This window comes from Ornithodoros turicata, chromosome 5 (genome assembly GCF_037126465.1).
Source record: "Ornithodoros turicata isolate Travis chromosome 5, ASM3712646v1, whole genome shotgun sequence".
Taxonomy (NCBI): Eukaryota; Metazoa; Arthropoda; class Arachnida; order Ixodida; family Argasidae; genus Ornithodoros; species Ornithodoros turicata.
Genome location: NC_088205.1, coordinates 65893321 through 65910376, shown reverse-complemented (window position 1 = coordinate 65910376; position 17056 = coordinate 65893321). Strand labels below are relative to the sequence as shown.

At 47.8% G+C, this 17056-nt stretch overlaps 1 protein-coding gene and 1 long non-coding RNA gene across 2 annotated transcripts; one reads left to right on the top strand and one right to left on the bottom strand.

The window, feature by feature from the left end:
- Positions 1–2153: 2153 nt before the first annotated feature.
- LOC135396142 (uncharacterized) lies at positions 2154–6265 on the top strand. Its single transcript, XM_064627177.1, has 4 exons — positions 2154–2188; positions 2799–2884; positions 3631–5727; positions 5893–6265. Exons 3-4 carry the CDS (start codon positions 3785–3787, stop codon positions 6083–6085), a joined length of 2136 nt encoding a protein of 711 aa, XP_064483247.1. The 5' UTR covers positions 2154–2188; positions 2799–2884; positions 3631–3784; the 3' UTR covers positions 6086–6265.
- Positions 6266–14635: 8370 nt separating this feature from the next.
- LOC135396141 (uncharacterized) lies at positions 14636–15625 on the bottom strand. Its single transcript, XR_010423325.1, has 2 exons — positions 15156–15625; positions 14636–14811 (listed from the first exon to the last, which is right to left on the bottom strand). It is a non-coding gene; the product is annotated as an uncharacterized LOC135396141 (long non-coding RNA).
- Between the last annotated feature and the right edge of the window lie 1431 nt (positions 15626–17056).

Sequence of the window (17056 nt, the reverse complement as noted above, 5' to 3'; positions counted from 1 at the left end):
TTCTGGGCTTTCGGTTGATTTGTGCACGCGGGTGGCGGTGACCCATATCCTCCAAAAGCTCTTTTCATCCGAGCGCCCAGAACCACCGAAAGCGGGATACTTGAAAGGAAACGATTCCTCTGTTTGTCAGGGAGAGGAGGAAGGCTGAGCGGTTTTTGGGTGTGCGGGAATCCAATCCTGCAACTGAGTCAGAAGTGAAGTCTGCAAAGGAAAGGTATTATTGATGTCGATAGCGTTCAAGAAATGATCCGATCCGAACAGAGAGATATTTTTCATGTGAGTGACCGAGCTGCAGGCACTGTGTAGGTCATCATAGTGGAAAGCAAAGCAAAGCAAGCCACTTCACAGGTCTCGAAGAAGGTTACAAAAAGGACCTCCTCCTTTACTTTTCTTTTATGCGTTCTGTTAATACAGTTCAGACGTTCAGAAAACACGCTATTAACCGGCTGAAACAACCCCTAGAAAAAGCGTGCAAAGAGTATCAATGCATGAAACCAACATATCCTCTGAACTGTCGATCTCCTCTGAAGGCGCTTGAGGTTTGAGTGTTTTCCGCCGTCCCGCAAAATTTTCCAGCCACAGAACATACCACTCCCACCATGCTCTTTTTCCGTGAATCATGATGCGGACTTCCATGATCTTCCGAAGATAGTGCTTTTCCCGTCAGCAACGTGCATACCAATAAAATTCATTTTCGGGATACCTCTCCATTCAGATCACTTCTTGAACGCGACCTCATTTGTACACACCGAGTGTCGTGTCATTTCTATCCAACTACGATCAAGCTTCTTTAATATAGATCTCGTGCATCAGCTCTCATATTTTATTAGTCATACATGTTACATCTCTAAGGAGAATTATTAGTAAGCAGGGGAACAAAGGAAGCTGTGCAAATCAACGGACCACATATTTCACGCTACAGAACATTTCGAGCACCGGATGAGCAGCAGTCAGGAACCCACGTGACCCTCTCTGGCGAGTTGAAGGAAGTACAGCTCGAAGCAGAGTTAACTGGAACGCCACTTCGACCGCTGAATCGGGAAGAGAATCACCCTAGCGGCGCTTAGGAGATATAAAGGGAAATAATGTTTCCACTGTCCTACTTATGGCGAATTCGGATGGTCATTTAATTACAACACTGCCTGGCGCTCGGAAAATGCTAGGTCGGCTCCGGAGCTAGATCATGTGACAGTTGCCACCCGAACATGAGTTCCAGGGATCTGGCGGTTTTAAGATCAGGATCAGGCTCGCCTCATCTCTTTTGAATCAGGGCAGAGTTCGTACACTTGGATCACGCTAGGGCCATCGCGGTCGCCTGTCCTCGGGTTCCGTCGTCTGCTAAATAACGTGAACTTCGACGTACCGTCCAATGAGAGCACTCGCCACCGTTGCAGTGCGGATTTGACGACACCGGATATAGTTGGGCAACCCGCTGCTCGATCGTTTCGAGACCGGACGAAAAAGGTAATAGCTGGGAAATTCCGGGCGCACGGAAAGTGTCACGCGAACATGCAAGATCGCTTGACTGCTAGGGATCTGGCAAAAAAAGAAAAAAAGTGGCCACCAAATGACCACCACTCGCCATGATGCTGCGGGGGTGTCCGCCTTGGCACCGGCATTATTCTCAAGGGTGGTTATCGTCGCGATGCTTGTTTGGGTTTGAGACGATTATGTAAAGGTGTATGCTGGCCGATATCACGCGGATACGATGCTGTTATCTCATTGATACAAGCAAAGGTGAGCAGCAACCCCAATAAATTGTCCACTAGACCCCGTGCATCCTCGTTTGTTTTATCACAAATCTGAAAATGCCACACTGAGCGAACGCGACCACTTTTGCGTGTATCAATGAGATAAGGGCATCGTATCCGTGCGATATCAGCCGGCATACACCTTCACATAATCACCGAAAACACAAACAAACATCGCGACGATAACCATAGCTAAGGGCAATGCTGAGTCAATAGAGACAGACCGTTGATAACGTGGCCAGCGTCGAACCGTATATCAACCGGAACCAATCAGTGGACAAGATTCGGAGTCACGCACATTCGCGATTGGTTCCGATAGGCACGATAACTTTATCAACGGTATACTAAAACCCACTAATAGCTCATGGCAAGGCTTAGACCTCCACAGCAACACAGCAACAGTGGGACAGTCGGAACACTATTTGCCTTTATTTCTCGTAAGAGCCGCTAGGGTTGCTTTCTCCCCGAGTTTAGCTCCGCCAGTCGAAGTGGCTTTCCAGTTAACTCTGCCTCGAGCTGTACATCAGATTCCCGCATACTTGGGAACCACTCACCCTTCCTCCTCTCCCTGTTAAACGGTGGACGCGTGTCCTTTGAAATATCCCGCTTTCGGTGGTTCTGGGCGCTTGGATGAAAAGATCATTTGGATGATATGGGTCACTGCCACCCGCATGCCCAGATCAACCGAAAGCCCAGAACCTCCGAATATTATTTTGGAGGAAATGAGCATTTGGTTGAATTGGGACGTCGGTGGAAATGGGAGTTTGGAGGATACGATCTGCTACCGGCCTTTGTAGTCGCTCGCCTTTCGGTGCATATGAGCATTCGGTTTTCTGGACGTTTGGTGCTTATGAGCAGGTTCTCCCCTCCTGCTCATTTCCACCAAACGCTCAAAACCACCAACTTTTTTTCGGTGCATACGGGCGTTTGCATGTTTTGAGCATTTGGTGCATACGAGGCACAACCGCAAAAAATAAATAAATAAGCTCTCCCTAAACCCGGAACTGTACCGGAACTCTATGGTATATTTCTTCCTCATCCTTTCAGGTGTGCGGGACTAGCGGCGCTAGTGTTCCTTCTTCGAGCACGAGGATTCCAAACGCATTTCTCACGGGGCTGCTTCAACCTTCGAGGTGAGATCCTTCATATGCGTTTGTCTTTACTGTCCCATCACGTCAGCACGCACCAAGTAACGAAATGCGCGATGTTCCGCAATGTGTACCAGGTGCGGATCTAGAGGGATCTATACGAGCGGATCTAGAGATCTGTCCTCACTTGCAGCTTCAATTGACTATTGACCCTAGGTACAGCATAAACGCCACATAGATGGAGAAGGCCTGCTTATTGCCTCCTCTCCCTCCTTCGCTACGTGGACATATAAAGTCAGAATTCGATGCTACTGCGATTCACTGTTGTGCGGACAAGTGGTGTGTTCAAGAACTCGCAAATGATTGCACCTAACTTCGAACCTGCAGACTTAAATCTGTAAACAGAAAGTGCAACACGCTTTTGAGAAAGACATGGGACCGTCTTGCACTTTATTCTGAAGCTTTTCCCATTTAGTAAGCGGGGGCGTTCAATCACTACTCGCACCGACGGCGGTTCATCTCTCCATGGCTACGACTGCTGAAAGCACGATCCTGATTGGCTGCCTCCTAGTTGTCGAGTGCGCAGGCTTTCTCTATCTAGGTGGTGTTGTATAGCATGCTGTCCAAAGCTGCCCCCCCCCCCCCCTTCTAGAAAATTCTCGATCCGCCCCTGACGCATGCACAATGTCAAAAAAGCCTGACGCTTCCATGCTTGACGCTTTTCTTCCTTGCATTGAGCGTAAATGACAGTTTGCATGCAATGATTTCCGATTTTTCTTCTTCTTCTTCAGGTATCCCGATAAAGCTAGCACACAGCTCGATCACGAACAGCAACAGGTCGAAAATACATCATGTGAAAGTGCAGCATTTTGTGCCGGTGGTCGTGCAACATATCTACGTTCAACACATGCCATACCCTCCATCACCGGTACGACACACAAGAATATGATGCAGGATTTGTGGGTGCCGCCTGGTAGGACTCTTCCAGTTCGGAATCCTCGAACAGCGTCTTCACGCCGTCAGTTATTCTATCCTGGATTCACAGAGGTAACGAAGAGTACCAGGACGGCGCATTCGAAACTTGTTCAGTTGAATATTGACGCCCCACCATTTGAGCCGAGGGAACCAGAAGGGGCAAGTGGAGTTCACGTAGAAACGAGCTCTGGGTGCAAGACCGGCACAGCAGCGACAACCGCAAACGAAAAAGATGTACCGTCTGACGTAGTTGCAGGAATTAGAAGCCTGCTGAGGCGTCATCCTGAAGGATTGAATATAAAGCTCTTGCCCAAGCTGTATGTGAGTGAGGTTGAGCAACATCCCTACTTCGGTAGCAGAAACTGGAACCAGGTAGATTTGGCTGGTGAAATCATATCGTGCATTCCGAGAGTTTCAGTCAGCTGTGACACAGAGGGCGACCTTGTCTTGAAAATTGTAAAGGATCTGACAGGTGATGACGAAGAGCATAAGTTGTCTGGTCTTCCGGCAGATGTCGCGTCGGCCGTTGAAAGGCTTCTTCTCAGACATCCACAAGGCATCTTGGTGCAAGACCTCGTAGAGCTATATGAAGCGGAGTACGGTCCACACACATATTTCTCTGGTGACAACTGCAATCCAATGAATCTCACTCTGGCTGTGGTCAGCAGCAGTCCTTGCGTAACAGCAAACACACTAAGCGACCGTAGGTGTCTCCTCAAGATCAAAGTAACCTCTCCAAGCTCAGAACTTGAAGGAGACTATAGTAGCTCCACTTTAATAGAGTCTGACACCACTGAGGAAGAAATGGGGACATACCACATGCAGCCTCTTCCAACGACGCAAGGATTTCCCGTCAAAATTGGCGAAGTCTACAGCCCGGACGCATTTTATATTCTCATAGACGGAGAAAGTACTACAGAAGCCTTGTCCAAACTGACTGCTGACATGGACAACTTCTACTCGACTATGCCGTCATATACCTTAAGCACGAAAGACATAACAGCCGGGTTTCCATGTGCCGTGCAGTACGTGACCGAAGGCACACCGTCGTGGCTCCGCGCAGAAGTGTTGTCAGAGGGCAAAAACAACGTCATTATTTCGTGCGTCGATTATGGCGCAGTTGCACAGGTTGAAAGGCAACAGCTGAGGCAGATCTGTCCCCGCTTCATGGAACTGCCCATTCAAGGCATCAAAGCCGGACTTGCAGGGATCGCACCGCGCGGTTCGATGAACTGGACACACGATGCCATTTTGCACTTCCTTAGTCTAGTGAAGTACCCGCATCTACGTTGTAAAATAGTAGATCAGAACAGTGAAGGCGTCAAGGTGAGTCTGTGGAAGACTGACGAGGAACATTCAGTAGAAGACGTTCTCATCGAGAATGGCTACGCTGACGACCTGAGACAGCCGTCACGAGACCCGGAATGGGTGATCAAACGATGTGGTAATTTGGACGTTATAATCTGGAAGGGAATGCCGTATGTCACTGGAAGAAATATCTCCAAGTTGTTTCACTGGCGTCCAAGAGCTGTGGAAGAAATGCTTGCGCAGAAGCAAATTATCTTCAGCGTAAGCACCGTTTCGCGATCAGGTCACCCAGCCCTAGTAGCGGACATCGAGAAGTGTTCCGGCGCAACCGACGACTCCGTGACTTTGTTCAGGCTCCAAAACTTACCCGACTTGCTGAACCTGTTTAATCATACTTCCAGGGACACTCGGAGACAAGTTGAACATATCTGCAGCAACCTTCACAACTTCGAGCTGCTCGCGGACAGACGATTGCCGTCCTCACCTTTTAGTCTTTCGGGATCTGGAGACACGACGGGCGATGAAGTCTGCACGGCACTACAGGCGAGACGGAAAGCGCTGCAGCACATGAGAACATATTCTGGCGACTCTAGTGAATGCATGAGGTGAAACACTAGTGGTTGTACAAAAGTGTTAGCGCTGCTACATTTACTTTTCGAATGCAACTCTAAGAGTATCCGCTTCTTCTAAGGAACCAGCTATGTAGCTCTGAAAAGCACAGAACGGGTGTAAGCATGGTGTGTAATATTCAATATCCGTTTCCTCAACAGCACGCTTTCTTCGTTCCGTCAGAGCCGCGTTGTGATCGGTGGAAGGAAGGGATCCCTTTTCAGACATGATGAGGCAACGCGATGGACAACTCTAGACGGAAACCTCTTTTCTTATTTTTATAATTGCTCAGTCTCAGGCCTTGAGTGGTTGTCCGACGACTGTGGGAGCAAGTCACCTCTAGAGAGAAGCTAGTTCCAATTGTTTCTGCAAGTTATACATCATACTCGGCCAACTCGAGCCAACTGTGGTCTTTCTGAAGCATCTCGTAGTTTTTCGCAAGGTACAGACACTTCAGCAGCATTTATGATGGGTGAGCGCATTGTGTGAGTTACGTCAAATTATGTTTCAATAAAAAAATTGTTGGGTCGCGGTCCTACTAAACCGTATAGGGTGAAATCTACCCCTAAAGACAGCTGTCTCGATACAATACGAAAAGAACTAAGATTTCAAGAAGACTGCTCAGCCGTATAGCTGTCATGCCATGCAGGAATACAGATTCCATAGTTTTTTGTGCGTAGCGAGGGGAAGGGGTTTCTTGGCCCGACAAAAGGCCAACAAAGGTTGGGCCAAGTTTGGCAACAGTTAGGCTGGCCTTGGTTGGTACATCCTCGGCGAACAAACAAGCTTGTTTCTTGACACGGATCTGTACCCTGGCCAATCACTTGCCAAGCACTCTCCAGCTTGGATTGTGCCAAGGTTGTGCCAAGGTTGTGCCAAGATACAGAGCAAAGCATTCCTGCGCCGTCGCTCATGTTCATATACTCAATTGTCTCGCGGCGTATGGTAACGATTTATGATTCGTGTTTGTCGCTCGTATTCTCCACAACGGACAGTGAGCACGGTGTTCTAAAATACAAAAAAATTATACGGATATATGCACGGAGTTTCAAAGTGAAAAAAAAAAAAAAAAGTGAAGGAGAATTATGTAAGCTCGCAAGATGCCCGAGATCACTAGGACAAAACAGCTCACAAAGAAAAGCAGTTGCATTTCTTTACCGAGGAATAGCAAATACTATAGATTGTCTCGCGAGCTTCCAGAAATTCGAGAGTCATGTTCGCCTGTTAGTCAAAATGAAGGGTGAGGTGTTCGATGCACTGAAATGATGAACTGCTTGTCATATTAACTCACCATGCAGATAACGTCTCTGTTTCTTACTGCTTTTGGTTTGAGAGATTCACTTGGTCCACCGAAAGTCGAACTTATGCATTTCTACACCGTGCCGCGTTACACTCTCCCCAATGCGACATACAGAGATTGTACCAAGCTTGGCAAGAGCTTGGCTTGCCAACCTAGCCGTGCTTAGCAAGTGCTTTGGCCAACGAGCTCGCTTCTTGGTACGGATCTGTACCCTGGCTGACGGCTTGCCAAACATCGATCTGCCTATCACAATGCAACATTGCGCCAACGTTGGCTGGCAGAAGGCCTCAACAGTATAGCCCCCCCCCCCCCCCAAGTGAAGGTCTGCACCCTCACCGGGCTGTATATTACCTTCGCTACTTGGTTTAAATTCTCTTGTGCGAAATCCATTCGCTTGCCGAAGGTGTAACTTTGTGCACTCAGCAACATCTATTCGGTCAAAACAAGACAAAATCGTTTCACAGTCCTTTCATGGTGACGTTGTGCTTCGCCTACGGTCCTTGTTGAACGAACATGCATTAGGGAGTTTTAGCAGATCGGAAGGTTTCTTTACGATAACAGTTCCAAAAACATAAGCCAATCACCCGGTTCCTTTCAAGCTGCTGATATTTGATTCGACAGTTAATTCCTTTATCGTGTCGTTTTCGTAGCGCGCTTCTGATCTGCTAAAATTTCCCTATTGTTCATCCCTGAGCCACCCCCACGCTTACAGTTGTGCAGAGACTTTTCAAGCGCTTGTGGCCGCCTCATCCAACGTGCCATCTCATCCACCGTGCCGCCTCATCCAATTTCGTGCCACCTCATCCACCGTGTCGTTTTGTCCATCGAGCTGCCTCATCCATTCTGAGCTGATTAGATGGCATGCCAGGTCATCCAACGTGCCGCCTCATCCACCGTGCAAGGTCATCCATCGTGCCATGTCATCCATCGAGCTTGGTCATTCACTTATCACGTTTATTTACTATGCTGTCTTTATAGTCCATAAGAAATTTGAAATGCCGGGGCTGGCGCTTGGAGTGAGATGGTGACAGTGGATAAGAAGTCGTCATTGCATTAAAAATAACATAGGGCTCGGGACTTTATTGATATTGAACACAGCGCTTGATCATCTTGGAGATTTCAAGTAAAGTCAGTGCATAGAACAACAACCAGTAAGTCGTGACTATGACGTGGGGTGATTCAGTGCAGAGATATGACTATGGAACAAAGCAGAAAATTATTGAGCCCACGCAACATTAATGCGCCGCATATATTTTATGACTGGGAGGCCATTAGCAAGCCTTTTGATGAATTTTTGTCGCTGTTCGGGTATGAAGTTGGAAAATAAATGTGTGGACCTCGGAAACAAGGACGAAAGAGATGCGGGAAAGCCCTTCGTCGCCACATTTCAGAGGGAGGACATCGGAGGTTACCGGGTCAATCCATCTGTTCAGAAAAAACACCGGAAGGAGTTTGTCGGATAAATCGGAAAAGTCGAATTCCTATGTTAAGAAAAAAAAAAGGGGGGGGGGGTGTATTTCAATAAAACAAGTCGATTTATTGCCTGCATACAATGTGCAGTTCTTTTTATGTAGGCAGTTTTTTTTCTAACAAACTAGCACTTCGTCTTACAAATAGCATAACGCACGGCATCATATTGAAATTAAACGATGACGCGCCACAGTCTTTCTCCTCAGACATCGACCCCTCAAGGAAACAACAGAACGGGTTTCTCCTAGAAGTATTGCCTGGGGAGATTCGGGAAAATGAAATGGGTCAACCGGTGTACCGATCCCAGAACAATGGCACGAACTTGGTGACGCGCACAATGACCTCTTGAAAAGGTTGAGCGGCATCTGCAGTCCACTCTGCTGTTAGTGTTCCGTTGGTCCACACGTCAGTCGTTTCGTGGCTATGGATCTGAACCAACCAAGGTTTGTGCCATCCGTGCAGAGGTCCGGAAAGCCCGTACTGCAATACGACAGTCGCCGATGGCCAGGGTGCGTGCTGGAATTTTCCTACAAGTCATCAAACCCGAGGGACCCTTCTGTACAGTATTATCGCTGTACCTCCTGCTTTGTGCTGAGTGCAAAGCTTCGGAAAGACGGTGAGCGGTCGGCTGTAGCTCATCTGACACTGCGAAATGGCATCTTAGCTACCAACCCGGATAATCCAACCACTGCCCACTCGTGCGATCCAACATCCTGGAAGCAGTCAGCTGCTGAAGTTCTCTCTAAACGGTATATGTGTGAAGTACGGACTGAAATCCGGAGAACAAACAAGAGACCCCGTGATGCTTATAACACTGCTCTTTCGGCCGTAGACAGTCACTTCGACGGATACGACGATGACGTGCGAGTGGACATAAAATCAAAGCTTGTTTCTGGATATGGATAGGCCTCTAAGCGTCGTGCTCTGTCCTATAACCGGAACATTCATACCATGAGAAATGTGACAATTGGGAGTATCCCAAATGAGCTGCAGAAATCCATCACGAACCAAGACTTCCTCAGGCACGAAGATTGCACACCAGGAAAAGAAATGCTGGTATTTTTCACTGATGAAGATCTGCGGGTTATGCTAGCTGCAGACTGCGTCCTAGGCGATGGCAACTTCGCGTATTCCCCACCGGAGTTTACCAATCCTGGACAGCTCTACACTCTGCATGTGATTGTCAACGGAGAATCCCACCCAGTGGTGTATTGCCTAATGAAACGGCGCCACCAGCAGGCATATGAGGTACTTTTCCAAATCATAAAGAACACCGCGACCGCACTTTGTGGACATCTCGGGACGCTACAGCATGCTGCAACCTGGCTGTTTGACTTTGAGCTTGCTGCAATTCAGGCAGCTATTGCTGTGTTCAGTGTGGACCCTGTACGACAACCTATCACAGTTCGTGGTTGTGCATTCCATTTTGCTAAGGCACTGAATGAAAAGAGGGACAGCCTTGGACTCAGAACACTGTCCCAAGCAAATTCAGATGTGAAGTTGTGGTTCTCACGCGTACGGCATCTTTTGTTCGTGCCAGATGAATTCAGGTTGCACTATGCTAGTGACTTGATCAGAGCACCTCCCAGGACCGGAAGGCCGTTGGCTGACGCTCAACTCAAATGCTTTTCTGCATACTTCCAGAACTTCTGGATTGATAATGAGAGCATTAATGGATTGTGGAGTCAGTTCGGGGAAGTTGGTCCTCGAACGACAAATGTCGTTGAAGGATGGCATAATGGACTTCGGGACCAACTCCCCAACAGGCATCCGCAGCTCGGGGTGCTCATAGAATTCCTGAGGAAACAGCAGAACTGCTCGGGATTGCAACTTCAGGCACTTCAACGCGACCCCATGGCTGTTGCAAGACCTTCCGACCAGCAGGTGGTACAACGGAACTTTGAGCTCGGACGTGAAATGGAGCTGTTCAGGGCCCATTATACGTACCACGCTGTCAATTTGCAGGACGTCACAAATTATGTTGATAGGATTCAAATGATCGGAGCACTGCCTTCTTCCTGAATTGGTTTGCTGTTTTTGCGTATCCGTGCACAGATGTGGCAGCTCATGATTTTCACATTGCACTGAGCAATAAAATATTTGTGTTGTCAACAAGATAAGCCGAATTTGTGTGTATATTTACTGCTTGGGGTGGTGTACCACTTCCTTTGTATTTTACTGCTATATTTCCAATAGTTGATGGCCAGATTGCTGATTTGCATGTTTTGTATATTTCGTTCCTGGATATGCACGGCCGAGGATCGCCGATAATATAAATATAATCACTGCATATAAATCTGCGGACTGGTGGTGACGTCCTGAGGATGCAGTGCCAACGAACGGAAGCAGTCGAAGTGTTGTTGTTGGTCCTTCAGGTGGAGCAGGGTCTTCGATCTACGTCCCCATAAATGTCTGGTTCAACACTGTGCACCCTATATTCTCCTCAACTATCCAAACACTGCTAACAATTTTACTTTTCACCCAATTTAAATTTACCCAATTGCTACAATACAATTTTTGCTGTCTTCCGTTTAAATCTACCTGACCCCACTGCTGCAGAGCAGCTTTTTTGTTCAATCTGCGGCCACATGTTGAAATATTTCTATCGCAAACATCACAATTCCAGTGTTGAGTTTGTTCTACAGTTCAGAAAATCCATGAAGAAGACCGAGAGACACGGACAGAAAATTTGTCACATATTTCCGCTCTGGTAATAAAGCTCCCTGACACAATTGTAAGAAAGCCTCTTGGACGAATTCAGTCTAGGCACGGGCGACACTAACTCACAACACATGCACATTTGAGTACTTAAACGGAAATCTCGTCGTTCGTGTCACAGCCCTTTGTTCTTGAGAGCTAGAATGCGTTGTAAATAAGCGCGGCGGTTATGCCTGTAATGCTTTGTCCTGCACCGTCCCACACGATACATCTGCCAATCAAGTCCCTTTCACAGACAAGATACTGATGTAGTCGAAACATATTGTCAATTGAAAAAAAAAAGAAAATACATTTCACATCTCAACTTATCGAACCGGGGAAAGTGGGGAGATGTGCGTCCATCATACTCGACATACTTCCCGCCTTGGGAGCGGTCGCTTACTGGGTCAGTTAAGGAGCTAAAGTGGGTCGTGATAGTATTCTTATCCACCGTGCCCTCTCATCCACCGAGCTGGGTCATCCATCGGGTTAAGACATCCACCGAGCTGCAACATCCATGCTGTGCCATCTCATCCACCAGTGGATGAGTTGGCAAGGTGGATGACCTTTTCAAGCGGCTGTGGTGGCCCCGCACGGCAATACGTATCCCTGCGTGTGGCCCGAAACAGTGCTTCGCACCATCAGGTGAGTTGTGACGATCGTATTTTCGATACCGTTTCCATTCTCGTTTTTCAGATACTTGTGTTTCCGTTTCTGATACCAACCTTTGAATTTCGTTTTCGAACCCGTTTCCGCCTTTCCAATCCTCATCAACAGCTACAGAACTCATTGCCATTCTATTCTTTCCGCAGCACATAGTTGATTTCAGCCCTCAAAAATGGACAGTGTCCACAGACTCCAAATCTGCAGACGCTGGTATCTATTTCGAACGTCCGCAGGATATAGTGGTCTGTCTGGGGATGTTCCTGGCAAGGCAACACCGAAAGCGGCCTCCAGTTTACGGCCTGTCTTTCTGCCCATTTCTTCACGCATTTCGGAGTGTTTCCGCTGTGCATATGCCTCCACCGACCGTTCATGGCTTCAGATGATATGTACTCATTGATTTCTTCGACCACATCGGGCAGGTGCACAAACGGCTCACCCTGTGAGCTTCCTTCAAATGTGGGCCACAATGCTGCGTGCGTGGTTCAGCCACCTTTGCTGTGAAGTACTTGAAGCAGCTTCTGCACAGCTGGGCCATTTCTGTTATGCCTTGATCCGCTGGAACTACGTCCTTTATGGCAGCTACGCCAATTTCGGAAGCAAAGCGAAAGTCGTTTGTCCGAAGCACTTTTTTCTTGTGTATGAGGCGCTAGTCAGCGCAATACACACGATCAGCGCTGTACAACGAAGAGGCCATTGAGGTAGGTGTGATGCCAGGACGACACAGTACAGCAATGCAGATGTCTTCACGCACTCTGTGTGCCGTGCATTTCAGTAGTAGAGGATGATGCGAAACTTTGCGCAAGGTGATGTCTTCCGGGAGTTAATCCGATTATAGGACCTTCCTATGATCGCAGAATGTCGAACCGAAGAACATATTGGACAGCGGCGCCTGTGGGGTTGTTTCGGCAACGTTCACAAAAGGCATCATGAATTAGCCTTGAGTGTGTGCGTAAGACACTACACAACGACACTTTCCTCAGTGCGATTTCCGCCGTCCGAGGTCATGACGCCGTAGGAAAGGAAATGTTTTGAAGAATACTGTCACTGCGTCTCTCCGACATAATGTGTACAGTAAATATGCTTGTTTATAATCACCCTGAACAGATATACCCATTACAAAAATGTAAAAGCATTCTGTTCTTCGGCTCCAAGCACTTGCAATGCATGTGTGACATCACGCAAAAAATGCGGGCACATATCTGGTTGCTCCACAATCTACATTCAGCGATTACAACACTGTTGCGAACATAAACGCTCAGAACGACTTCAAACGATAGCAATTACTTTTCATCTGAAGACAGAAGTTGTATGTCTATTTGGAAAATTCGATTTTACAAGACGCGGGACACGGTGCCACCACGCGCTCCGCGCATAAGGCCGGCAAAAAATTCACAGTGCACCTATCAAGTCAGAATTGGGAGACATCAAGTGTACCGGATTGTTCGATTTCCCAAGCAAGCAATGGCTGACGGTTGGCAAAAGGACGGATGACAGTTGGCCAACGACTCTTTTGGCCATCCAACGTTGGCGCAGCGTTGTATAGTGATAGACAGAGCGATGATTGGAAAGCCGTCGGCCAGGGTACAGATCCGTATCAAGAAACGAGCTCGTTGGCCAAGCACTTGCCAAAGCTTTGATCAATCTCGCCTGGGGGAGAGGGAAACGCAGAATGGTCTAGCTCTGCATAAGTTCGACTTTCGATGGACGAAGGGAATTTCTCAATACTAACCCAGGCAGAAATCAGGACTGGTTCCCGAATGGTCCCCAAGTGGTTCCATTTGCAGTTGAATGGTCCCAGATGGGTCCCCAAGTGGTATTAATGGTCCCACTCTGGCTTTAAGCGGGTTCCATTCTGGTCCCAGATGGGTCCCCAAGTGGCGTTAGTGGTCCCATTGTGGCTTTAACCGGGTTCCAGTCTGGGCCCAGATGGGTCCCAAAGTGGTGCAGTGTTCCCACTCTGGCTTTAAGCGGGTTCCATTCTGGGCCGAGATGGGTGCAAAGTGGTGTGTGGTTCCCACTCTGGCTTTAAGCGGGTTCCATTTTGGGCTCAGATGGTTCCAGCACTTCCAGCTGGAGCCTCACAGGTACCATTTTGTTCCCAGAATGGTCACTTGAGACTCCAAGTTGGGCAGCTTCCCAGCTTTCCCCTTTGAGATTTCATCTTGTCCACACTTGCCATATATCCTTCTGGTTTTGTTAGATCTATTACTCTGATCTATTTTAGCACATGCATGATCTCTTTTTATTGCTGTTTATCCAGGTGCGTGCGTCTGCGATCAAATATATGCTGTATCCCTGTAACTCCAATTCGAGCATATATTCTCATCTGAAGGTGCATATCATAACATATAAAGTACCAGAGAAAGGTAAAAAATACATCTCAACAACAACAAAAATTAAGCTAAATAACTAGAAGAAAGACAACGAAAAAAAGAAAAGGTAACTGCAGAGGCTGATGCAATGTGAAGACGCTAGCCGGAAGCTGCCGTTTACGCAATGGTCCAGGGAAAATGGCGGGCGCCCAAACCACGTGATCCCCAGGAGCCACTTACAGCGTCTCCGCTGGCCAGCGCGGGAAAAAAGCTGGGGCCCACTGCGCATGCGCAGACCGACCTCCTTTCTCAACCTCCTTCCCCTTCTCTCCTCGGGTTTTTCGTCTCTCCTCTCGTCCCCCTTATCCCCCCAGCCTCGTCCGTTTGTCTTCGGCGCTTGCTGTCTTGCTGTAGAGCAACGACCATGCTGTCCCAAAGCAGACAATCAAAAAGCGATGGTGTATGACAAATCAACTTTATTTGTCCTCGGAAACTGCCTCGAAAAAGCTACAGTACATATCTTTTTACGTCTTGTAACAGGCTTCACTGGAGCTTTAGGTGCTCCGACATCGAAGGGCAGTTCAAAAGCCAATGCTGGGCTATGTGCGTCGTTGTTGCCGATGGCTGCGGGAGAACTAAAACAAAACAAAAAATATATTGATGATCCGTAACTCTGCACGAAAATCACTGCTATGATAGGCAATCGATCTTGATTTCGTATTTGAACACCAAGGCATTTGTCACGAATGTTCGTAGATCACAGTGAATGAACGGCTGCGACGCGCATGAGGGGCAACTAGCATAACCACACATAATTTGATTAACGGCATATTAGAAACGTACAAGTTACGGCAATGCACTGCACAATGAAACGCCGCTAACGTGCCGAGTGACTCGTAAATGTTGTACGTAATGCACTTAACGTGATAAACCTGCATTACTTCCTTCAGTCACAAAAAAGTAATCAAACTTGTCTTACCATTTACCTGCAGTACGTCGGAAAGAGGGCAGACTTCCTCTCTGACGATTTCTGCGTCCTTTGGAGGTGCAGGGATTCCATCACATGTTCGTCTTCCCGCTGTTGTGATGATGAGGTGGATGTGCCATTCCGTTCTCACATTAGCAGTTCGCCACAATCTAAATCATTCAAAACCCTCAAACTACCCCTAGCGTCTGCGTGCACAACGGTTGCAGTCCGAGAGAACACGCGTGGCCGAACAGACGTGATTCTCCTCCGTTCGACTGCTTCCGTTGAGCGGTTCGCGCGTTCGGATGCTCGCTCCTCAGTCAAATGACTCTCGCCCAATCAGCGCAAAGGAAATTGACGCCAGTTTTTTAGACCAATGAGCATCCAAATATTTATACATATATTGCGCAGCCAATCAGAGGTCGTTAGCGTACGCGCGCCGGTGGCGACATTATTTTGGAGGCGGTGCGTTTCGCTTTAGAGCCGGCGGCTACGGCGGCTACAAATTCAAACTTCAAACGGCGAGAGCCGAGAGGGAGAGGAGAGGGCGAGAGAGGCGAGAGTGGCAGGTGGCATGGCGGCATGGCAGTTGGTGCTTGAACGCGTCGCAACAAGTTGGTTTGGTCTTCAGTTGCCGTCGCAAGGATGGTGTATCTCCTGTGCAGTATTTACGTGTGTTTTAGTGGGCTTTGTAAGACAATGCGATGACAATGGTTCCTATGCAACACATTGTCGATTTCCCGGAAGAGTTTTGACGCAAAGAAGACGTAAACGGCGTAGGGGCAAAACGCACTGTGAAACGTCAATCGGACTGCACGTCGCGAATTTGCAGGTATGAGTGATTACCGTGATGTTTTGATTACTATTAAATAGATGTTTCATTTTAGAAACTTAGGAGGAACTGGAAGAGAAACAGGATAAAAAGATTCCGAACGTACGGTGAAGAGGAAGGGGGTGTCGCGACCCGCATGGAAAACAGGAGTGTCATGTGTCATCTTCTCTAAGAAAATACAAGATGTGAGGTGGCCAACGAACGAAAGCTCCCTGTATTTCGTGAGTGCATCGCACAGTCAGGCATATGCTTTGTCAATACACAGTGAGTGATCAGACTTATACTACGTAGTATGAACATGTAGAGATGTATTGATTATTTCTTTCTGCTCAGTGTATGCTTTTAGCAGAATAAACGGTATTTACTTGAGCAATATCTGCATTTCTACGCATTATTTTCAGTCATGCATTCAGTGGCCCCAGCTGCTAAGTGGCCGGATCCCGGACCACTGGATCAATTCCACTGGTTCCAGTTCAAGTGGGACCATCGTGAAGCTGGTTCCACTTTCAACTGGTCCCAGTCACTAAGTGGGACACACTCAAAGTGGGACCTGTCCAATAAACCACGTTGAAGTGGTCCCACTCCAGAGTGGTCCCATTCTGAAGTGGTTTAACGAACTGGTCCCCCATGGGACCACTTGGCAAGTGGGACCAGAGTGGGACCATTACCAGAGTGGGACCAGTTCGTTAAACCATTTTGAAATGGTCCCATTCCAGATTTCTGCCTGGGAAAGCAGTAAGAAACAGAAGCATTACCTTCATGGCGAGTTAATACGACAAGCAATTCATCATTTCAGTGTCGTTTGTGTACGTGCCAAATTAAACTTAGACACGCCTCACCCATTCATTTTGACACACACGCGAACAGATCTCTCGAATTTGTGGAAGCTCGCGAGACAAGTTATGTATAGTTTCTGTTTTTCCTCAGGAAACGTTGTGGGAAGTACGAGCAACAAACAAATAATGGTATCGTAAACTTACGCCACGAGACAATTGAGTCTGAAAATGAGGGACGCCGCAGGAATGCTTTGGTCTGTATCTTGGCACAAGCTTGGCACAACGTAGGCTGGCCAATGCTTGGC